The sequence below is a fragment of the Astyanax mexicanus genome, chromosome 16 (genome assembly GCF_023375975.1).
Source record: "Astyanax mexicanus isolate ESR-SI-001 chromosome 16, AstMex3_surface, whole genome shotgun sequence".
In the NCBI taxonomy this organism is placed as follows: domain Eukaryota; kingdom Metazoa; phylum Chordata; class Actinopteri; order Characiformes; family Acestrorhamphidae; genus Astyanax; species Astyanax mexicanus.
In genome coordinates this window covers 1,373,244-1,399,394 of record NC_064423.1, presented here as the reverse complement: position 1 = coordinate 1,399,394, position 26,151 = coordinate 1,373,244, and the positions used below count along the sequence as shown (strand labels likewise).

General features: G+C 37.3%; 1 protein-coding gene and 2 long non-coding RNA genes across 6 annotated transcripts in view; 1 reads left to right on the top strand and 2 right to left on the bottom strand.

The window, feature by feature from the left end:
• LOC125782228 (kinesin light chain 1-like) overlaps positions 1 to 26,151 on the top strand; it is a 99,665-nt gene that overhangs the window by 57,817 nt on the left and 15,697 nt on the right. For all 4 annotated transcript variants that reach the window (XM_049465679.1, XM_049465681.1, XM_049465680.1 and 1 more), the window contains exon 8: positions 22,439 to 22,612. In XM_049465679.1, coding sequence (XP_049321636.1) covers positions 22,439 to 22,612 — 174 coding nt within the window. The remainder of the gene's footprint in view (positions 1 to 22,438; positions 22,613 to 26,151) is intronic.
• The window catches only part of LOC125782231 (uncharacterized), a 140,916-nt gene that overhangs the window by 102,158 nt on the left and 12,607 nt on the right, over positions 1 to 26,151 (bottom strand). The gene's annotated exons all lie outside the window — the stretch shown is intronic.
• Positions 1,699 to 5,848, bottom strand: LOC125782230 (uncharacterized). The gene is made up of 4 exons (XR_007424840.1): positions 5,688 to 5,848; positions 5,395 to 5,558; positions 5,132 to 5,199; positions 1,699 to 2,513 (listed from the first exon to the last, which is right to left on the bottom strand). It is a non-coding gene; the product is annotated as an uncharacterized LOC125782230 (long non-coding RNA).

Below are 26,151 nucleotides of genomic sequence, written 5' to 3'. Positions count from 1 at the left end.
TTTCTATAGATTGTGTTTGTTTTGTAATGCACTTTCTTTGCATTTTTGTATTTTTCTCTCATGTATTTAGATTTTATTAGTTTAGGACGTTTTAAAACTGTTGTATGCTCTGTAGCTTCCTTACAATCAACCTCAGTGATATTTAAACATCTCCTCTTTCTGTCTGTTTTTTCTATATCAATACCTTTGTGTTTCAGTGCACATTTGTTTATGTGGGGTTCACCTGCTGTTATCAAACTCTGACTACTAGCTTGATTGTTTCCTACAGAGCGTGTTTGCATAGGGCATGCATTATTCAACTCATGTATTTTACACAACATATGGCAATCTTTACAACTCCCACGTTTCACGCACACAGCATTTTCATAGTGGTTTCCATTTCTATGAACCAAATAAATTCCATCCTCTGTAACTTTTGAGCCCCTGCAGTTAAATTTCAGCCATTTATCACTAGTGTAAGTGTAAACATCTACCCCTAGAAAATCTGCTGCAGCTTGGATTTCAATATCTGTTGCCCAGCTTCCAACAAAATTCATTCTAGACCTGTCCAAGTACTCCTTTAACGATGTGTAATCCTGTCTTATGTCTGTACTGTACTGAGCCTCATTAGCCTGCATATGTTTTACTATAGCAAGTCTAAATCTACGGTGGTATGCTTGATTACCACTGACTACTTGTGATATACACCTGAAGAAGCAGTTTCCATCACCCACTATATTTTCTGTTTTACAAGGTTTTCCTAAATCCCCATACCTGCCTGGCACCATGCTAGATTTCTTTTCAAAACTTACATTCAGCTTATTACATATACCCTGAGCTACATCTTTAGACAGTACACTAAACTGATACTTTACACTGGGCAATTCCTTCATGAAAGTAACATCATGTGTATCTTCAGATGAGTAAGAAGAACTAGAATCATCAACCAACATACACATACTAGTGTTACCAACTACTCTTTCCAAGCAACTTTCATTGTTTTCCAAATTACTCACAACAGGACAAATATCAACCCCCGTAATCTCAAAATCATTTGATTCAAGCAGTGTCTCTCTATCTAAAACCCACTCATGCACCAAAGCAACAATGTCATGAAGTGAAGGAAAGTACAGAACAATGCTTTTCCCCTGACTGTTTGTCCTACCATACACATCTCGTGCGTGAGAATCAATCAAAGCAAACTGACCATTTACGTGAATTATAGCACAGGTCCTCTGATCATAAGTGAAAAAACATCTGTCATGCATTGAAAAGATTTTTTCTAGACCACTTATTAAACTATATGCAATGCCTGATCTGAGAAGTTCGCCATCCTCTACATTCACATCCCCTACCACAGGGTCACTAAATGTAAAAGTATATTCAGAATCATCAATTCTGGCTGTTTGTGGCAAGTCTGTTACAAGCAGATACTGGCTTTCACTACCATCAGTAATTAGTCCTTGTGTTTTGCAAAACGAATAAAATTTGTTTCCTGAAATGAGAACACTGTCCAAATATTTTGTATTCCACCCAATGACGTTTTTCTTTTCATGCATTACCATAGCTGCTAATGAATTAGCCACACATTGACGCCCACCGTTTCTCCCAAATCTAGAATGCCCTTGATGAAAAGAACCCTGGACACATCGAACATTGTTCATATCACACTGAACATCTGAATCATGGATAGCTTCCATTTTGACTAATTTTCTTTTTTTGGGGGTTTGCACAGTAGACTTTCCAGCTTTATCATTTGCCATCCTTTTCAAATTAACATAACACTCCTTCAGTTCAACACCTTCTGGAACACAGACTTTTTGTTCAGAGATTTTCACAGGACTTTCATGCATACCGTTAGCAGTACTTGGACAATGCATTGATGAAACCTGTTCATCAGCCAACCTCACCATTACACTAGCAACAGAGAACACCTTTGCTTTTAGCTTCTCAAGCAATGTTGTGAAAAACAGCATGGTTTCATTCAGACTAGTGTGAAATTGTGCTACACAGACGCCAAAGTCACATGGCAAACCAGAAGAATTGCAAGCGTTAAAATCCAAAACAATGAAATATTCATTGTGATACACAACTGCACAGTGATATCCATCTAAGTTTAACAAACAGGACTGTTGATCAAGCAATGTCTCTTGTAAAGCACTAGAAAACTCCAAGTAATCACAAGAACCATGTATTACTTTACCTAGAGAAACATCAGCCACTCTGTTGAAAGCATTATATCTACCAGCCAAACCCTTTGTAGGTTTCCTCTCCTCCAAAAGTATCCTTCCTTCATCACAAATTGAATCCATCACACCACCCTTCCAAGTACACACATTTGACACTTTATGCCTAATAAGACCTAAAACACTACAAATCTCTGTTCTTTCATTGTTTCTGTCGAGCAACCTGAAATGCTTGGTACCACACACCAATCCACCAACTAATTTAGAATCGCAGCAGCACTGCACATCAACCACAGTACTCACAGTCTTGGGCGCACGCCTCATTCTGAATGACTTTTTCCGTGGCATCTGTAAAATAAAGTAAGACAATTTTCATTAATAAAATGCACTTCCAGTTACACTATTACACAATTTACAAAACATACCTCTTTCAATTAGAATACAGATTATACTACAGATGCATATATAACATGGTGTGAACATTAAATATTATGTAGTTACATAAACTATAATTAAATGCTTGTCCAAAACATATTGTGTCTGAATAAACTATTAGCTAAAGGTTATCAGAATGCATCATGCATAATGATTGTTTAACCCTTTGATACTTTGCCTTTGCACAGCACTTCTAATTCACAACATGGGTCAAAAATGACCCATACATTTTTAATATATGATATATATTTGCAATAAATTAAGTGATTCAGAACTTCAGAATCTCTGAACTAACTTGTTTTTGATCACTATACATCCTTATTTAAAATGTTTCCGTCTTTTTAAATAAAAGCCCTGTTTGTATAATGCACACATGAGTCAAAAAATACCTGCATTCATTTTCTTTGTTAATTCATGTTAATTCATAAGGGTTTCTTTAGCACAATTTTTTATTACTTTATGAAGAAGCAGCTTTTATGGTTTTACATTGGGTTACACACACACATCAGACACAACCCACATTTACCATTTCACAACTCAGCACAGCTCCCATCACACAGCTAACTCAGTATTGCTTTTAACATTAAATAACACACACACATGCTGTCAGGTTTTTGGGGTAGTGAAGCAGATAGACCCAAATGCAGATACCATATGCAGTGGAACTTTGAATAAAGCATCTTTAATATAACTTATAATATATAATTATTATTATTAGCTAGTTATAGTTAGCTAACTATAACTAAAAATGATAGTTAACTTTTAGTTAGAATGACTAAGTACATTAATGTCTATTATTATTATCTGTGTATAAAAGTCATAATCTTTTTTTTTCTTTAAATTTACTGTTATTTACAAAATCTAAATTTTGCAGATTTTTTTTCCTACTGAATATTTTTAAACTGTTATAACTTTACCACATGCAGCTAAATGGCATACTGATGTATTTAGCTAAGAAGTTAGCTAAGCTTACTATAATAGTTAACTAGCTACAGTAGATTTAACTAACTAAAAAAGAATATGTACAATAATAATAATAATAATAATATAGCTTGAGAATAATAATAATAGCTTGTAGGAAATGTACTCACTCGCATGGTAACCTAAACCTAATCATATATTATGCACAGTTATATTTCACTACGGGTCAAATATTTAAGGTAATGTTATGGTAAAACATTACTGAGGTGTGTGACGGGAGCTGTGCTGAGCTGTGAAATAGCAAATACAAAAGCTGTTTTCTCATAAATTAAGACAAGTAAAAATGAATATTTCTGCTAAAGAAACCCTCAGCCATACCTGAAATAACACAGAAAATGAATGCAGGTAATTTTGACCCATGTGTACATTAGAGGGGTGGTGATACAAAAAAAGCTTTTATTCAAAAATATATAGAAATTTAAAACTTACACAGCTCACAATTGACCCATGCTGCAAATCAAATGGTTAAAACATACTTTTTTACCTACTGAATTCATTTAGCAAACAAATAATCTCAATAATTAAAAAAAATCAAACACATACAAAAATGTATAGCCATCATTTTGGCTTGTATTAAACCAGTAATAATTCATTACAATGTATTATTTTTGCAGTTAAAACTTGACTAAAAGTATTTACTTATTACCTTTACATTTATTTATTATTATCTGCTACACTCATCACCACATTGCCACATCATAGAATAGAATTTATCTGCATTTGGTCACCACCCCCCACTTCACCCCCACCACTGACTGTGTGTGTTGCCCAGTTAATAGTTATGCTAATCGCCCAATCAGACTCAAAGAGTGTCTTGATGGCGGCCACATTCCTTTCTCAGCTACAACAATGAGCCCTTTTTAATCCCCTCTAGGTGACAACAGCACAGTGATGGGTGCAGGTAGCAGGTTACTTGGTTAGAGAATGTGCACATATTGCACATATGTGCAAAATATTATAGTAACTCACTATTAAACAGATTATTTTCTGTATTTAAAAAAAATAGTTGAAATTGAGAACAATAAAAAAATTATTCATATTTAGTTTATGTGAAAGGTTCCCTTTCCAACGTGCATGAGCAATAGCTTACAAAACAAGTACTTTACCAATTATGTTATAGATTTTTTTGTAAATAAAATCATGTATTGTAACATAGTTGTATTGAAAACTTGACCTTTTTTAACTTCAATTTTTTGTAACAAACATACATTCAAATTAAAAACTCTTTGCTCAGCCAACATGGCCACTTACAATGGATATTTACTGTAAAAAAGATTGTATGTAATTTAAATACTTTACCACTATGCAGACTTTGACCCACTAATAATTAACAACATACCAATAATCCCTCATATTAAGAAGTATAGTACATCTTGGATTCTGCATGAAACTTTCTCAGCTTACTGTCACACACATCTCTATAGAGGTTGGTGCTTAAACTTGCATGACTACAATTAAAGCAACAGCAAATAACTCAGCTAGTATTTTAGAATAACTTATATTAAATTTTACACACACACATAGGGGAATTAAAAATAAATATACCATACCTTGCACTTAGACTCTTTGTAGATTAAAGTTGTCACTGGGGATATTACTTCAGCAGCAGCAGAAATCCCTGTTATATGATAATAAAAAAATAATTAATTTTAAACAATTTATCAGCAAAAAAATTACCTTTATTACATAATGTCTTCTGAACTACAATAATACCAGCAGAGCAACAGCAAAGAACCCACTACTAATTTAGAACAAATTTAGAATAATTGTAATTAAACCATACAGCCAAAACAAAGATATAACAAAGACATACCTTGGATAAAGAGTGTTGGAAGAGTAGTCTGGAAGTTGTCTCTGATAAAATCCCTTCAGCAACAGCAGGAGAAATTCGCAGTGCACCTTCCCTCCAAAAGCAACTGACTAACCTGACCAGTTGACCAACACCAGCTTTTGACTAGAAATCTGCCACTCCCACACCTGGTTGACACACCCCCATCCACTCCTTCCACCACACCCACACCTGGTTGACACACCCCCATCCACTCCTTCCACCACACCCACACCTGGTTGACACACCCCCATCCACTCCTTCCACCACACCCACACCTGGTTGACACACCCCCGTCCACTCCTTCCACCACACCCACACCTGGTTGGCACACCCCCATCCACTCCTTGCACCACACCCACATCTGGCTAACATCCACCCCCTCAAACCCACTCCTTCCCAAACAATCTTTATACTCTTGTCATACAGTAACTCACAATGTAATTATTTATATTGTTAAAATAAACCATAGTGAAATACCTTCTCATCACTAAAAATAACATTTACTTTGTAACATACATTCCATTAGCATATACAACAGCAATTGGAATAAAATATTATATGTTAATATAACTCTATTAAACAAATTAAATGTAATATTTTTTAACTTTAAATTCTTTGTAATGAACTCACTCATGTATAAAAGATTCAAACATGCTCTATTCTACAAATCAATGGCACTTTAAATAAATGTTTATCTTAATATCATATAAAAGGTTGATTAAATAAAGATAAAACGTTTTTTTAACAAATCATACATCTAATTTCTTAGAAAACACAGAATATACAAACCTTTACAAAAAGCAAACTTTTTCTTTCCAAATGTAGACAAAACCAAATCACTGTTTTCACCTGAAAAACACACACCCATCAAAAACACCTAAATACATACATAAAATACAGAAAATATTCTGAAATATCTGCATTTTACACTCATTTTATGCGTATGTTGTCAAACTACTCCTAGGAAATTTGTTGAATTCTCTTGGTATTTGGCAAAAATAAACATTAAACATATGATGAAACTGATGACAAATTGTGAAAGAATTGTTGATATCTCAAACAAGGACTAAATGGCAGACAGAATTTTTGAGATGCCCCATCAAAACAGGAAGTGAATACATCTTGGTGTTGGTAGGTGTTTGAGGAGGTTACAATAGTTTAAAACTCACGAAACTTTACAGGCCTGCTTGACTTATGCTGTACTTTGATCTGAAATTGAAATTTCATATATATATATTTTATTGCATTTATTGCACCACCTAGGTTTCAATGCATATTTGATATTACGGGAATGCTCAAAAACTCTTAAAAAATTGGCCACTACAATATAACTGCACATTTCATGAAAAATCACACATGGGTCCAACTTTCACAATTTTCTCGGTTTGGCCCGGTACGATTTGCGCTGTTATGCGAGGGCCCTACGTCCCCCTGTGACAGGGGGACAACTCGTTATTATTATTATTATTATTTTTATTTTTAAACTTCGCGCCCATTTTTGAGGCCTTTCTGATACTCGAAAACTCTTGAATTTTGGCACAGACATCAAAGCCGGTGAAAAATTTGAAATTTCACAGTTCCTGGGCTTGGTCGTTGATCAGGAGCTCTATAGCGCCCCCAAACGTTGCTAGTGGCCGGGATAAAGTTTGTCCAATGTGCACCAACTTTGGTACGCTCATTGACCTCATTATACCGATCAAGAATCACTTGGATTTATTTGACTCCGCCTAACAGGAAGTCTGCCATTTTGGCAGGAAGTCGCAAAATAAAAAGTTTCCCGTGGTGTTTTGGGTGGGTTACGATGTTCGAAAACTCATAAAATTTCACAGGCATATTGGGCATAGGCTGTACTTTGATGTAAAATTGGAATTTTTCATATTCATAATTTATCAGCTCTCTAGCGCCACCTATTTTATATGACATTTATAGAAAGCTCTTAGCCTCTTCTAAATAAGCAGACCCAATAATGCCTTTAAATGATTTTGAGAAATGTAATCGTTTTTCTAATGTGGAGCTAAATGACTCTACAGCACCCCCTATTTGGTTTAGGCTAATAAATTAGCGGTAGCTGTCTCAAATTTTCCCCAATGTTCAAGATTTTTGGTAGAAAAATAGATATTACGATGCCACACATAATACCCATTGGCATGTATTAGCTCCGCCCAACAGGAAGTCGGCCATTTTGAAAAATGTTAAATTTTTACACATTTTTCACGAACTCATTCGAACTCCTCCTAGAGTCTTTGTCAGATTACAACTAAATTGTCTGTGGATAGTCTCCAGACATACGTGGTGCTAAATTGCGAAGGAATAGTCGATAGCTGAAACGATGACGTAATGGCGGGCAATTGATTTAATGGAGACACAACACTAAACCAAATAGAAACATTAGCATGGTCAGAATACAGCTGCTTGGAAATTCATGAAACTTGGCAAAAATATAAAAGACATCATTACACACGTTTTCAGTGTTGATATGATTGACTCCGCCCAACAGGAAGTCGGCCATTTTGAAAAACGTGCATTTTACACACATTTTTTGCATACTTTGTCGAACTCCTCCTAGGGAATTTGTTGAATACTCTTGATATTTGTCAACAATAAACTACTACCATCCTTGATGATAAATTGCGAAGGAATAGTCGATATCTTAAACGAGGACGAAATGGCGGACAGTTGAATTGCTTGAGATACCCCATTAAAATAGGAAGTAAATACATTCTGGTGTTGGTAGGTGTTTGAGGAGGTTAAACAGGTTGAACACTCACAAAACTTTTCAGGCCTGCTTGATTTAAGCAGTACTTTGATTAAAAATTGAAATTTCATATATACATATTTCATTGGCTCTATAGCGCCACCTAGGTTTCAATGCATATTTGACATTACGGAAATGCTCAAAAACTCTTGAAAATTGTCAGATTCCATAAGATCTAAAAAACACTTTACAAATATTGTGATAATTTTTTCATGTGTAGCTAGCGGACTCTACAGCGCCCCCTAATTCGTACGGTTAATAAATTAGCTTTGGATGTGTCAAAATTTGTCTAATCTTCTCAAATTTTGGTAGGAGCGTAGACACTATGACTTTGCACATATTTGCAATTGGTTTGTATTAGCTCCGCCCAACAGGAAGTCGGCCATTTTGAAATTTGTGTAATTTTTACAATTTTTTAACAAACTCATTTAAACTGCTCCTAAAGTCTTTGTCAGATTACCTCTAAATTAGCTGAGAATGAACATCAGACACAGTTGATGAAAATTGCCAAAGGAATAATTGATCGCTAAAACGGTGATGTAATGGCGGGCAATTGATTGACTAGAGACGCAACACTAAACCAAAGTGAAACCATGACACAGTCAGAACACAGATGATTAAAAATTCATGAAACTTGGCAAAAACACAAGAGACATCATTAGACACGTTTTCAGTATTGGTAGGACTGACTCCGCCCAACAGGAAGTCGGCCATTTTGAAATATCTGAATTTTACATACATTTGTTGTGTATATTGTCAAACTACTCCTAGAAATTTTCTTGAATTCTCTTGGTATTTGGTAAAAATAAACATTAAACATATCTGATGATAAATTGTGAAGGAATAGTCGATATCTCAAACGAGGACGAAATGGCAGATGGTTGAATTTGTGAGATGCGACATCAAAACAGGAGGTCAAAACCTAGATAATGCCAGGTGTTTTGAGGAGGTTATAACGAAGAAAAACTCACAAAATTTGACCGGCCTGCTTATCTGAGGCTGTTGTTTGATGTAGAATTAGAATTTCAAATACATGTATTTTAACAGCGCCATAGCGCTACCTGTATTTTAAATGGATATTTCACATGTTTAACAGGATAGAAAACTCTTGAAAATTGGCACACTCAATAAGACCTTAAAATTACTTTTACCGGTTTCTCGGTTTGGCCCGGTACGATTTGCGCTGTTGTGCGAGGGCCCTACGTCCCCCTGTGACAGGGGGACAACTCGTTATTATTATTATTATTTTTATTTTTAAACTTCGCGCCCATTTTTGAGGCCTTTCTGATACGCGAAAACTCTTGAATTTTGGCACAGACATCAAAGCCGGTGAAAAATTTAAAATTTCATGGTTCCTGCGCTTGGGCGTTGATCAGGAGCTCTATAGCGCCCCCAAACGTTGCCAGTGGCCGGGATAAAGTTTGTCCAATGTGCACCAACTTTGGTACGCTCATTGACCTCATTATACCGATCAAGAATCACTTGGATTTATTTGACTCGGCCTAACAGGAAGTCGGCCATTTTGGCAGGAATTGGCAAAAAAAAAAGTTTCCCGTGACATTTTGGGTGGGTTACGATGTTCGAAAACTCATAAAATTTCACAGGCGTATTGGGTATAGGCTGTACTTTGATGTAAAATTGGAATTTTTCATATTAATAATTTATCAGCTCTCTAGCGCCACCTATTTTATATGACATTTATAGAAAGCTCTTAGCCTCTTCCAAATTAGCAGACCCAATAATGCCTTTAAATGATTTTGAGAAATGTAATCGTTTTTCTAATGTGGAGCTAAATGACTCTACAGCGCCCCCTATTTGGTTTAGGCTAATAAATTAGCGGTAGCTGTCTCAAATTTTCCCCAATGTTCAAGATTTTTGGTAGAAACATAGATATTACGATGCCACACATAATACCCATTGGCATGTATTAGCTCCGCCCAACAGGAAGTCGGCCATTTTGAAAAATGTTAAATTTTTACACATTTTTCACGAACTCATTCAAACTCCTCCTAGAGTCTTTGTCAGATTACAACTAAATGGTCTGTGGATAGTCTCCAGACATACGTGGTGCTAAATTGCGAAGGAATAGTCGATAGCTGAAACGATGACGTAATGTCGGGCAGTTGATTTAATAAAGACACAACACTTAACCAAATAGAAACATTAGCATGGTCAGAACACAGCTGCTTGGAAATTCATGAAACTTGGCAAAAACATAAAAGACATCATTACACACGTTTTCAGTGTTGATATGATTGACTCCGCCCAACAGGAAGTCGGCCATTTTGAAAAACGTGCATTTTACACACATTTTTTGCATACTTTGTCGAACTCCTCCTAGGGAATTTGTTGAATACTCTTGATATTTGTCAGCAATAAACTACTACCATCCGTGATGATAAATTGCGAAGGAATAGTCGATATCTTAAACAAGGACGAAATGGCGGACAGTTGAATTGCTTGAGATACCCCATTAAAATAGGAAGTAAATACATTCTGGTGTTAGTAGGTGTTTGAGGAGGTTAAACAGGTTGAACACTCACGAAACTTTACAGGCCTGCTTGATTTAAGCGGTCCTTTGATTAAAAATTTAAATTTCATATATACATATTTCATTGGCTCTATAGCGCCACCTAGGTTTCAATGCATATTTGACATTACGGAAATGCTCAAAAACTCTTGAAAACTGTCAGATTCCATAAGATCTAAAAAGACTTTACAAATATTGTGATAATTTTTTCATGTGTAGCTAGCGGACTCTATAGCGCCCCCTAATTCATTCGTTTAATAAATTAGCTGTGGATGTGTCACAATTTGTCTAATCTTCTCAAATTTTGGTAGGAGCGTAGATACTATGACTCTGCACATATTTGCAATTGGTTTGTATTAGCTCCGCCCAACAGGAAGTCGGCCATATTGGATTTTGTAATTTTTTTACACTTTTTTTCACAAACTCATTTAAACTGCTCCTAAAGTCTTTGTCAGATTACCTCTAAATTAGCTGAGAATGAACATCAGACACAGTTGATGAAAATTGCCAAAGGAATAGTTGATCGCTAAAACGGTGACGTAATGGCGAGCAATTGATTGACTAGAGACGCAACACTAAACCAAAGTGAAACCATGACACAGTCAGAACACAGTTGATTAAAAATTCATGAAACTTGGCAAAAACACAAGAGACATCATTAGACACGTTTTCAGTATTGGTAGGACTGACTCCGCCCAACAGGAAGTCGGCCATTTTGAAATATCTGAATTTTACATACATTTTTTGCGTATGTTGTCAAACTACTCCTAGAAATTTTGTTGAATTCTCTTGGTATTTGGTAAAAATAAACATTGAACATATCTGATGATAAATTGTGAAGAAATAGTCGATATCTTAAACGAGGAGGGAATGGCGGACGGTTGAATGTTTGAGATTCCACATCAAAACTGGAGGTTGACACATAGGTAATGCTAGGAGTTTTGAGGACGTTATAAGAGAGAAAAGCTCACAAACTTTGACCGGCCTGCTTATCTGAGGCTGTTGTTTGATCTAGAATTAGAATTTCAAATATATGTGTTTTAACAGCTCAATAGCGCCACCTGTATTTTAAATGGGTATTTCACATTTTTGGCAGGATAGAAAACTCTTGAAAATTACCACACTTAATAAGACCTCAAAATTACTTTCACCGGTTTCTCGGTTTGGCCCGGTACGATTTGCGCTGTTGTGCGAGGGCCCTACGTCCCCCTGTGACAGGGGGACAACTCGTTATTATTATTATTATTATTATTACGCTTCTTGACCCTTTCGCTCATTTTTGAGGCATTTCTGATATGGGAAAACTCACACATTTTGGCACAGGCCTCAAACTTGGTGAAAATGTAAAAGTTCCATAGAGCATTGACATGGGCGTGGTTCAGGAGCTCCATAGCGCCCCCAAACGTCAGCATTGGCCGGGATGAAGTTTGTCCAATGTGCACTAACTTTGGTACACTCATTGACCTCTTCATAAACAACAAGAATCACTACGTTTTATTTGACTCCGCCCAACAGGAAGTCGGCCATTTTGACAGGAAGTTGCAAAATAAAAAGTTTCCCGCTGGGTTTTGGAGTGGTTAGGATGTTTGAAAACTCCTAAAATTTTACAGAGCTATTTGGCTTAGGCCAAACTTTCACCGTAAATTAAAATTTTGTATATTCGTGTTTCATCAGCTCTCTAGCGCCACCTATTTCATATGACATTTTTGGAAAGTGCTCAGCCTCTTGATAATTGGCAGATACAATAAGGCCTCGAAGTGACTTAGATATATATTGTCATTTTTGTCGTGTGTAGCTAGATGACTCTACAGCGCCCCCTATTTGGTTCAGCTAATAAATTAGCCGTGGCCTTCTCAAAAATTCTCAGATATTCTCGATTTTTGACAGAAACATAGACAATATGATTCTGCACATATTAGCAATAGGAATGCATTAGCTCCGCCCAACAGGAAGTCGGCCATTTTGGAATTTGTGGAATTTTGACATATTTTTCACAAACTCATTCGAACTCCTCCTAGAGTCTTTGTCAGATTACCTCTAAATTGTCAGTGGATAGTCCCCAGACATACATGGTGATAAATTGCGAAGGAATAGTCGATAGCTGAAACGATGACGTAATGGCAGGCAATTAATTTAATGGAGACGCAACACTAGACCAAAGTGAAACCATGACACGGTCAGAACACACATGATTGAAAATTCATGAAACTTGGCAAAAACACAAGAGACATCATAAGACACGTTTTTAGTATTGGTAAGACTGACTCCGCCCAACAGGAAGTCGGCCATTTTGAAAAAAGTGCATTTTACACACATTTTTTGCATACTTTGTCAAACTCCTCCTAGGGAATTTGTTGAATACTCTTGATATTTGTCAGCAATAAACTACTAACAGACCTGATGATAAATTGCGAAGGAATAGTCAATATCTTCAACAAGGACGAAATGGCAGACAGTTGAGTTGCTGGAGATACCCCATTAAAACAGGAAGTGAATACATTCTGGTGTTGGTAGGTGTTTGAGGAGGTTAAAAATTATGAAAACTCACAAAACTTTACAGGCCTGCTTGATTTACGTGGTTCTTTGGTCTGAAATTGAAATTTCATATATACGCATTTCATTGGCTCTATAGCGCCACCTAGGTTGCAATGAATATGTGACATTACGGGAATGCTCAAAAACTCTTGAAAATTGTCAGATTGCGTAGTACCTAAAAACACTTAACAAATATTGTGAAATATTTTTCATATGTAGCTAGTGGACTCTACAGCGCCCCCTAATTTGTTCAGTTAATAAATTAGCTCTGGATGTGTCAAAATTGATCTAATCTTCTCCAATTTTGGTAGGTATGTAGATACTGTAACACTGCACATATTTGCAATTGGCTTGTATTAGCTCCGCCCAACAGGAAGTCGGCCATATTGGAATTTGTAATATTTTTACAAATTTTTCACAAACTAATTTAAACTGCTCCTAAAGTCTTTGTCAGATTACCTCTTATTTCGCTGTAAATGAACAACAGACATATTTGATGATAATTGCCAAAGGATTAGTTGATCGGTAAAACGGTGACCCAATGGCGAGCAATTGAGTCACTAGAGACGCAACACTAAACCAAAGTGAAACCATGACATGGTCAGAAAACAGATTATTGAAAATTCATGAAACTTGGCAAAAACACAAAAGACATCATTACACACATTTTCAGCATTGGTAGGACTGACTCCGCCCAACAGGAAGTCGGCCATTTTGAAATATCCGCATTTTACACACATTTTTTGTGTACATTGTCAAACTACTCCTAGCAAATTTAATGAATTCTCTTGGTATTTGGTAAAAATAAACATTTAACATATCTGATGATAAATTGTGAAGGAATAGTCGATATCTCAAACGAGGACGAAATGGCAGATGGTTGAATTTTTGAGATCCCACATCAAAACAGGAGGTCAAAACCTAGGTAATGCCAGGTGTTTTGAGGAGGTTATAACGGAGAAAACCTCACAAAATTTGACCAGCCTGCTTATCTAAGGCTGTTGTTTGATGTAGAATTAGAATTTCAAATACATGTATTTTAACAGCGCCATAGCGCCACCTGTATTTTAAATGGATATTTCACATGTTTAACAGGATAGAAAACTCTTGAAAATTGGCACACTCAATAAGACCTCAAAATTACTTTCACCGGTTTCTCGGTTTGGCCCGGTACGATTTGCGCTGTTGTGCGAGGGCCCTACGTCCCCCTGTGACAGGGGGACAACTCGTTATTATTAGGGCCCGAGCACCGAAGGCGCAGGCGAAGCCTGCACCGGAGGTGCAAAGCCCTATTGTTTTTGGTCCGTTTATTATTATTATTATTATTATTATTTTTATTTACAAACTTCGCGCCCATTTTTGAGGCCTTTCCGATACTCGAAAACTCATGCATTTTGGCACAGACATCAAAACCCGTGAAAAATTTGAAATTCCATGGTTCATGGCTTTGGGCGTGGTTCAGGAGCTCTATAGCGCCCCCAAACGTTGCCAGTGGCCGGGATAAAGTTTGTCCAATGTACACCAACTTTGGTATGCTCATTGACCTCATTATACCGATCAAGAATCACTTGGATTTATTTGACTCCGCCTAACAGGAAGTCGGCCATTTTGGCAGGAAGTCTCAAAATAAAAAGTTTCCCGTGGTGTTTTGGGTGGGTTACTATGTTCGAAAACTCATAAAATTTCACAGGCCTATTGCGCATAGGCTGTACTTTGATGTAAAATTGGAATTTTTCATATTCATAATTTATCAGCTCTCTAGCGCCACCTATTTTATATGACATTTATAGAAAGCTCTTAGCCTCTTCTAAATTAGCAGACCCAATAATGCCTTTAAATGATTTCGAGAAATGTAATCATTTTTCTAATGTGGTGCTAAATGACTCTACAGCGCCCCCTATTTGGTTTAGGCTAATAAATTAGCGGTAGCTGTCTCAAATTTTCCCCAATGTTCAAAATTTTTGGTAGAAACATAGATATTACGATGCCACACATAATACCCATTGGCATGTATTAGCTCCGCCCAACAGGAAGTTGGCCATTTTGAAAAATGTTAAATTTTTAAACAATTTTCACATACTCATTCGAACTCCTCCTAGAGTCTTTGTCAGATTACAACTTAATGGTCTGTGGATAGTCTCCAGACATATGTGGTGCTAAATTGCGAAGGAATAGTCGATAGCTGAAACGATGACGTAATGGCGGGCAATTGATTTAATGGAGACACAACACTAAACCAAATAGAAACATTAGCATGGTCAGAATACAGCTGCTTGGAAATTCATGAAACTTGGCAAAAACTTAAAAGACATCATTACACACATTTTCAGTGTTGATATGATTGACTCCGCCAAACAGGAAGTCGGCCATTTTGAAAAACGTGCATTTTACACACATTTTTTGCATACTTTGTCGAACTCCTCCTAGGGAATTTGTTGAATACTCTTGATATTTGTCAGCAATAAACTACTACCATCCGTGATGATAAATTGCGAAGGAATAGTCGATATCTTAAACGAGGACGAAATGGCTGACAGTTGAATTGCTTGAGATGCCCCGTTAAAACAGGAAGTGAATACATTCTGGTGTTAGTAGGTGTTTGAGGAGGTTAAAAAGGTTGAAAACTCTTGAAAATTTACAGGCCTGCTTGATTTAAGCAGTAGTTTGATCTGAAATTAAAATTTCATATATACGTATTTCATTGGCTCTATAGCGCCACCTAGGTTTCAATGCATATTTGACATTACGGGAATGCTCAAAACCTCTTGAAAATTGACAGATTGCATAAGACCTAAAAACACTTTACAAATATTTTGACAATTTTTTCATGTATAGCTAGCGGACTCTACAGCGCCCCCTAATTTGTTCATTTAATAAATTAGCTGTGGATGTGTCAAAATTTGTCTAATCTTCTCAAATTTTGGTAGGAGTGTAGATAGTATGACCCTGCACATATTTGCAATTGGCTTGTATTAGCTCCGCCCAACAGGAAGTCGGCCATATTGGAATTTGTAATATTTTTACACATTTTTCACAAACTCATTTAAACTGCTCCTAAAGTCTTTGTCAGATTACCTCTTATTTCGCTGTAAATGAACAACAGACATATTTGATGATAACTGCCAAAGGATTAGTTGATCGGTAAAACGGTGACCCAATGGCGAGCAATTGATTCACTAGAGACGCAACACTAAACCAAAGTGAAACCATGACACGGTCAGAAAACAGATTTTTGAAAATTCATGAAACTTGGCAAAAACACAAAAGACATCATTACACACATTTTCAGCATTGGTAGGACTGACTCCGCCCAACAGGAAGTCGGCCATTTTGAAATATCTGCATTTTACACACATTTTTTGTGTACATTGTCAAACTACTCCTAGCAAATTTGTTGAATTCTCTTGGTATTTGGTAAAAATAAACATTGAACATATCTGATGATAAATTGTGAAGGAATAGTCGATATCTCAAACGAGGACGAAATGGCAGATGGTTGAATTTGTGAGATGCCACATCAAAACAGGAGTTCAAAACCTAGGTAATGCCAGGTGTTTTGAGGAGGTTATAACGGAGAAAAACTCACAAAATTTGACCGGCCTGCTTATCTAAGGCTGTTCTTTGATGTAGAATTAGAATTTCAAATACATGTATTTTAACAGCGCTAAAGCGCCACCTGTATTTTAAATGGATATTTCACGTGTTTAACAGGATAGAAAACTCTTGAAAATTGGCACAATCAATAAGACCTTAAAATTACTTTTACCGGTTTCTCGGTTTGGCCCGGTACGATTTGCGCTGTTGTGCGAGGGCCCTACGTCCCCCTGTGACAGGGGGACAACTCGTTATTTTTATTTTTAAACTTCGCGCCCATTTTTGAGGCCTTTCTGATACTCGAAAACTCTTGCATTTTGGCACAGACGTCAAAGCTGGTGAAAAATTTAAAATTACATTGTTCACAGGTTTGGGCGTGGATCAGGAGCTCTATAGCGCCCCCAAACGTTGCTAGTGGCCGGGATAAAGTTTGTCCAATGTGCACCAACTTTGGTACGCTCATTGACCTCATTATACCGATCAAGAATCACTTGGATTTATTTGACTCCGCCTAACAGGAAGTCGGCCATTTTGGCAGGAAGTGGCAAAATAAAAAGTTTCCTGTGGTGTTTTGGGTGGGTTACGATGTTCGAAAACTCATAAAATTTCACAGGCATATTGGGCATAGCCTGTACTTTGATGTAAAATTGGAATTTTTCATATTCATAATTTATCAGCTCTCTAGCGCCACCTATTTTATATGACATTTATAGAAAGCTCTTAGCCTCTTCTAAATTAGCAGACCCAATAATGCCTTTAAATGATTTCGAGAAATGTAATCGTTTTTCTAATGTGGAGCTAAATGACTCTACAGCGCCCCCTATTTGGTTTAGGCTAATAAATTAGCGGTAGCTGTCTCAAATTTTCCCCAATGTTCAAGATTTTTGGTAGAAAAATAGATATTACGATGCCACACATAATACCCATTGGCATGTATTAGCTCCGCCCAACAGGAAGTCGGCCATTTTGAAAATTGTTAAATTTTTACACATTTTTCACGAACTCATTCGAACTCCTCCTAGAGTCTTTGTCAGATTACAACTAAATTGTCTGTGGATAGTCTCCAGACATACGTGGTGCTAAATTGCGAAGGAATAGTCGATAGCTGAAACGATGATGTAATGGCGGGCAATTGATTTAATGGAGACACAACACTAAACCAAATAGAAACATTAGCATGGTCAGAATACAGCTGCTTGGAAATTCATGAAACTTGGCAAAAATATAAAAGACATCATTACACACGTTTTCAGTGTTGATATGATTGACTCCGCCCAACAGGAAGTCGGCCATTTTGAAAAACGTGCATTTTACACACATTTTTTGCATACTTTGTCGAACTCCTCCTAGGGAATTTGTTGAATACTCTTGATATTTGTCAACAATAAACTACTACCATCCTTAATGATAAATTGCGAAGGAATAGTCGATATCTTAAACGAGGACGAAATGGCGGACAGTTGAATTGCTTGAGATACCCCATTAAAATAGGAAGTAAATACATTCTGGTGTTAGTAGGTGTTTGAGGAGGTTAAACAGGTTGAACACTCACAAAACTTTTCAGGCCTGCTTGATTTAAGCAGTACTTTGATTAAAAATTGAAATTTCATATATACATATTTCATTGGCTCTATAGCGCCACCTAGGTTTCAATGCATATTTGACATTACGGAAATGCTCAAAAACTCTTGAAAATTGTCAGATTCCATAAGATCTAAAAAACACTTTACAAATATTGTGATAATTTTTTCATGTGTAGCTAGCGGACTCTACAGCGCCCCCTAATTCGTACGGTTAATAAATTAGCTTTGGATGTGTCAAAATTTGTCTAATCTTCTCAAATTTTGGTAGGAGCGTAGATACTATGACTCTGCACATATTTGCAGTTGGTTTGTATTAGCTCCGCCCAACAGGAAGTCGGCCATTTTGAAATTTGTGTAATTTTTACAAATTTTTAACAAACTCATTTAAACTGCTTCTAAAGTCTTTGTCAGATTACCTCTAAATTAGCTGAGAATGAACATCAGACACAGTTGATGAAAATTGCCAAAGGAATAATTGATCGCTAAAACGGTGACGTAATGGCGGGCAATTGATTGACTAGAGACGCAACACTAAACCAAAGTGAAACCATGACACAGTCAGAACACAGATGATTAAAAATTCATGAAACTTGGCAAAAACACAAGAGACATCATTAGACACGTTTTCAGTATTGGTAGGACTGACTCCGCCCAACAGGAAGTCGGCCATTTTGAAATATCTGAATTTTACATACATTTGTTGTGTATATTGTCAAACTACTCCTAGAAATTTTCTTGAATTCTCTTGGTATTTGGTAAAAATAAACATTAAACATATCTGATGATAAATTGTGAAGGAATAGTCGATATCTCAAATGAGGACGAAATGGCAGATGGTTGAATTTGTGAGATGCCACATCAAAACAGGAGGTCAAAACCTAGGTAATGCCAGGTGTTTTGAGGAGGTTATAATGGAGAAAAACTCACAAAATTTGACCGGCCTGCTTATCTGAGGCTGTTGTTTGATGTAGAATTAGAATTTCAAATACATGTATTTTAACAGCGCTATAGCGCTACCTGTATTTTAAATGGATATTTCACATGTTTAACAGGATAGAAAACTCTTGAAAATTGGCACACTCAATAAGACCTTAAAATTACTTTTACCGGTTTCTCGGTTTGGCCCGGTACGATTTGCGCTGTTGTGCGAGGGCCCTACGTCCCCCTGTGACAGGGGGACAACTCGTTATTATTATTATTCTGCCTCTTTGCGTCCATTTTTGAGGCATTTCCGATACTCGAAAACTCACGCATTTTGGCACAGACCTCAAGCTCGGCGAAAATTTTAAAGTTCCATAGAGGCTGGACTTTGGCGTTGTTCAGGAGCTCTATAGCGCCCCCAAACGTCGGCAGTGGCCGGGATGAAGTTTGTCCAACGTGCACCAACTTTGGTACGCTCATTGACCTCCTCATAAACAACAAGAATCACTAGGTTTTATTTGACTCCGCCCAACAGGAAGTCGGCCATTTTGACAGGAAGTTGCAAAATAAAAAGTTTCCCGCTGGGTTTCGGAGGGGTTAGGATGTTTGAAAACTCCTAAAATTTTACAGAGCTATTCGGGTTAGGCCATACTTTGACCGTAAGTTGGAATTTCGTAAATTCGTCTTTCATCAGCTCTCTAGCGCCACCTATTTTATATCATATTTATGAAAAGCTCTCAGCCTCTTGATAATTGGCAAATTCAATAAGTATTTGAAATGATTTAGGAATATTTTGTCGTTTTTCTCATGTGTAGCTAGAGGACTCTACAGCGCCCCCTATTTTGTTTAGGCCATTAAATTAGCTGTAGCTGTCTCAAAATTTCTCCAATATTCTCGATTTTTGGCAACAACATAGAAACTATCATCCCGCACATATTACCCATTGGCTTGTACTAGCTCTGCCCAACAGGAAGTCAGCCATTTTGAAATTTGTGGAATTTTTACACATTTTTCACGAACTTATTCAAACTCCTCCTAGAGTCTTTGTCATATTACCTCTAAATTTGGTGTGGATAGGCTCCAGACATACATGGTGATAAATTGCGAAGGAATAGTCGATAGCTGAAACGATGACGTAATGGCGGACAATTAATTTAATGGAGACGCAACACTAGACCAAAGTGAAACCATGACACAGTCATAAAACAGATGATTGAAAAATCATGAAACTTGGTAAAAACACAAGAGACATCATAAGACACGTTTTTAGTATTGGAATGATTGACTCCGCCCAACAGGAAGTCGGCCATTTTGAAATATGTGCATTTTACACACATTTTTTGCATACTTTGTCGAACTCCTCCTAGGGAATTTGTTGAATACTCTTGATATTTGTCAGCAAAAAACTACTACCATCCGTGATGATAAATTGCAAAGGAATAGTCGATATCTTAAACGAGGACGAAATGGCGGACAGTTGAACTGCTTGAGATGCCCCATTAAAACAGGAAGTGAATACATTCTGGTGTTAGTAGGTGTTTGAGGAGGTTAAAAAGGTTGAAAACTCTCGAAAATTTACAGGCCTGCTTGAATTAAGCAGTACTGTCATCTGAAATTAAAATTTCTTGCATACGTATTTCATTGGCTCTATAGCGCCACCTAGGTTTCAATGCATATTTGACATTATGGGAATGCTCAAAACCTCTTGAAAATTGACAGATTGCATAAGACCTAAAAACACTTTACAAATATTTTGACAATTTTTTCATGTATAGCTAGCAGACTCTACAGCGCCCCCTAATTCGTTTGTTTAATAAATTAGCTGTGGATGTGTCAAAATTTGTCTAATCTTCTCAAATTTTGGTAGGATCGTAGATAGTATGACCCTGCACATATTTGCAATTGGCTTGTATTAGCTCCGCCCAACAGGAAGTCGGCCATATTGGATTTTGTAATATTTTTACAAATTTTTCACAAACTAATTTAAACTGCTCCTAAAGTCTTTGTCAGATTACCTCTTATTTCGCTGTAAATGAACAACAGACATATGTGATGATAATTGCCAAAGGATTAGTTGATCGGTAAAACGGTGACCCAATGGCGAGCAATTGAGTCACTAGAGACGCAACACTAAACCAAAGTGAAACCATGACATGGTCAGAAAACAGATTATTGAAAATTCATGAAACTTGGCAAAAACACAAAAGACATCATTACACACATTTTCAGCATTGGTAGGACTGACTCCGCCCAACAGGAAGTCGGCCATTTTGAAATATCTGCATTTTACACACATTTTTTGTGTACATTGTCAAACTTCTCCTAGCAAATTTGATGAATTCTCTTGGTATTTGGTAAAAATAAACATTGAACATATCTGATGATAAATTGTGAAGGAATAGTCGATATCTCAAACGAGGACGAAATGGCAGATGGTTGAATTTTTGAGATCCCACATCAAAACAGGAGGTGAAAACCTAGGTAATGCCAGGTGTTTTGAGGAGGTTATAACGGAGAAAAACTCACAAAATTTGACCAGCCTGCTTATCTAAGGCTGTTGTTTGATGTAGAATTAGAATTTCAAATACATGTATTTTAACAGGGCCATAGCGCCACCTGTATTTTAAATGGATATTTCACATGTTTAACAGGATAGAAAACTCTTGAAAATTGGCACACTCAATAAGACCTCAAAATTACTTTTACCGGTTTCTCGGTTTGGCCCGGTACGATTTGCGCTGTTGTGCGAGGGCCCTACGTCCCCCTGTGACAGGGGGACAACTCGTTCTTATTCTTATTGCTATTTATTATAGAATCAATGTGTGAGAGAAACCAGTCTGTTAAGTTTTTGTCAAATAAAACTCTAGTTTTTTAGCCATTTTTAATTTTTGACGTTTTCTTTAAAATTAATTTTTAAATCTTGCCTCGTCTTGTTCTCGTGAACCCAGTATCGTGTCTCGTCTTGTCTCGTGATATTAGTGTCTCGTCACACCCCTGCATATAAATGTGTATATACTGCAGCTGTGGTAGAATAATATATATATAAATATGAAGAAATATTGTAGTAAATGTTTTAAATTTCTTCTTTCTCTCTCTTGCTTTGTTCAGGTGCTGGGAAGGGATCACCCCGATGTGGCTAAGCAGCTGAATAACCTTGCTCTGGTGTGTCAGAACCAGGGTAAATATGAAGAGGTGGAGTACTACTACTGCAGAGCTCTGGAGATCTATGAGAAGACGCTGGGCCCAGATGACCCCAACATTGCAAAAACAAAGAACAATCTGGTACAGTTTGGTTTACATTACATTACAGTGTTCCAGTAGAGTTACAGTAAACACTGACCAGCCACTTCCTTAAAACCACCTCCTTTTTTCTATACCAACTGATCAGCTTTGTAGTTCTATAATTATTACAGGCTGTATTCATGTATCTGTTTCTCTGCATACTTTATTATTCTCCTCCTTTCACCCTGTACTTCAATGGTCAGGACCCCACAGGAGAGAAAACCACAGAGCAGCTGTTCTAAGCACTGCAGTGAGAAACACTGATTAGCATGGTGGTAGTGTGTTAGTGTGTGTGTTGTGCTGGTTAAAGGTTGGACAGTATATCGATATTGTGATATATTGTATCATTTTGATCATATTGTTGATTATTGATACATGGTGTCAAATCTTTTCTTAAAACAAATGGGATCGTGTAGCTTGGTTTAAGGGGTTGGTGTGTTGAGTATCGTGAGGGCACAAAAAATACTCCTTGCATGACTCAAAACGTGCAAAAGGCATGAACTAATTCCATTAAATAATCATGGGTGTGCTTTGGGGCTAGGGTTGCAACGGTATGAGATTTTCACGGTATGATAACCGTCTCAGAAAATACCGCGGTATCACGGTTATCACGGTATCACAGTTTGTTACATATATTATTAAACTGACCCTTAAAGAAATTACAACAAAGGTTTTTTGTTCAATTAACTATTTATTGTAGAAACCTGGAACAACTATATAGATTATGTCTCCTTAAAAAAAATAAACTGTACACCATTAGGTGAAGGAAACCAGGTTTTTCCACTACTCTTAAGGTCATTAAGGGTGTATATAATTATATATATATATACACACACACACACACACACACGTGTCACACATTACATGTCCTCTAAGAAGTAAAGATCCTGTGTTTAAACTATTCAGTACAATTATTTAAGTTTAAATTATTTAATATCTGATAAACTGAGCCTGGGTCAGTGTCTGATCAACAACTGTTGTAAACGTCCGTTTTACTGCCAAGTTGGTATATAACCAGATAGAGGGGATTTATTTCTGAGTCTGGTTTTAACACATGAAAAACAGGCACGTCAGAATTTGAAAATTAACGCATGTAAATGAATGGCGTCTTTCACATCCAGTCCGGCGAGCACCTTTACACGGACACGTGAATCCATCGTAGCACGCACTTCACGCCTGTACCTGCGTGCCCAAATTTCGGATAACTCAGCGCTTTTGCGGGCGCTTACCGCATGGGTTGTGCACGACTACAAAGAGGTTTTATTTATGTTCAGATTAAAATTATAAACTAAACACATACTTTGCGCTGCACAGCGGGGTGGTGTTCTTGGAGATGGGAGAACAGGTTTGATGTATGTCCACCTTTAGCTGTGACTTTACGGCCACATTGATTACAAATCAGATAACCATCCTCGGGTGCGTTCGGCGGGTCTCTGAAATAGTCCCACACTGCTGATTTTAGTTTAGCCTTTTTTTAGGCGGACGGAGATTTGTTTAGTCTGATGCACTTTCTGCTGTTCTCACCGCTGTGTGCTGAGCAGCTGAAGCGGAGCAGAGTTGCGCATGCGCGGGTGAGTTTCTCCGCTGGCTTGCGTTTTACCGGTAATAAGCAAACACACACGGTATGATAACCGTGCATTTTAATACCATGGTATACCGTGAAACCGGTTACCGCTGCAACCCTATTTGGGGCGTAACGTGAAATAAACCAATCAGTGTGCCAGTTGTCATTTCCTTTAAGAAGCAGGTGAGCTCTGACTTTGGCGCATTCATATCTTAACAGTGCAGCGCAGGGCATACTGACCTGCTGGTTCACACTGTGAAGAGACACCAGCAGCTCATTTAAGAGAACAGTAATGTTATTTTATTCTATACTCTTTACGGGAGCTCTTGAGAGGGGGTGTGTTTGCACTGGGCGCACCTATAGGAATGGACTCTGGCTGTTTCCTGGGGTGTAAGATAGCAAAGAGCATCACTACACACCTTGCACAGGGTGTATTATAGGGCCCATGGACTCTAAACTCCCTAAGACTTACCCCGTCAATTTCACACTGCTTGTGACTTTGTAAACCTGCGGTGAAGAATATTGGTTGATATATTCCAATATTAATAAATACCAATAAATCTGTTTTTTGATTATTTAGGAGTATTTTATCCTCTTCAGTAACACAGATGCTGTAAAGTATTATAGAGAATTGTATTGTAATATATCAGGTACCACACAATCACAGAACCGTGATATCATCATATATTTATTGTAGACAAAGTATTGTGATAATATCCTACAGCAAGATGGCCTGTAATTCCCACCCCTAGTGCTGGTGTGAGTGCATCAAACACAGCAGAGCTGCTGGAGTTTTTAAATACTGTGTTTTACTTACTGACCTCCACTCTATTAGACTCTCCTACGGGGCTCTGCGTGGTCCCGCAGGCTAAGCGCTTCCACTATGATCGGTAGATCGCTGATTCGAATCCCGTTCATGTAGCTTGCCATCAGCTGCCAGAGCCCTGAGAGAGCACAAATGGCCTTTCTCTCTCTGGGTGGGTACAGTAGATGGCTCTCTTTCCCCTCATCACTCAAACCGAGTGGCTGCGCTTTCTTTGGTAATGCTGCATCAGCAGCAGTTCGAAAAGAGGCGGAGTTTGACTTCACATGTGTCGGAGGAGGCGTGTGCTATTCTTCACCCTCCTGGTGTGTTGGGGCATCACTCTGGGTTGATGAGTGGGTTGGGAATTGGCCTTGTAAATTGGGGAGAAAATAGGATATAAAAAAAAAAAAAAGAAAAAACCTACAGCTAGCTGCAGCTTGTAGATAAAGTAGAGACTCTGAATCTGTTGCTGCACAGTTTGTGTTGGTCAGTCTCTAGTTCATCATCAGTTCTCACAGAACTCAGCAGCACTGCTGTGCCTGATCCACTCATACAATTTCAGTGTCACTGCCAGTGTTGGGCACGTTACTTTGAAAAAGTAATTCGTTATAGTTACTCGTTACTTCTCCAAAAAAGTAACTGAGTTACTCCGCTATAAAAGTAACTAGTTACCAGTAAAAGTAACTATTGTGTTACTTTTGTTATCCGCCCTGTAAAAAATATGAACAAAAGAAAAAAAATATGTAATTACTATTATTATTTTTAAAAAATTACAAACAAAAATAAAACCCAAAAAGTTGACAAAAATATAATTGTCAGGGTGGTGCAGGCAAGAAGACGGGGAGGCGGACGCAAATGCAGGTAAGGCGGGTTTATTAAATAAATAAACAGAGAAACAAAGATACAAACCAAAACAAATGAGGGATAATGAAAACATAAACAATAGGGAGGCTAAACAAGGAAACAAACAAATAACCAAAACTATATAAACAAAACAAAACTGATAAAGGAAATAAACAAGGAGAAATAAACTGGGAAAAACATGAAATAAATAAGAAGATAAATAAACAACTAAGGACTAACAAGATATAAACACAGACAAATAAGGCGTGATGAACAGAGGCTATAAACGACAGACCAAGAAACGAGGTAGACGTGGAAAGACAACAA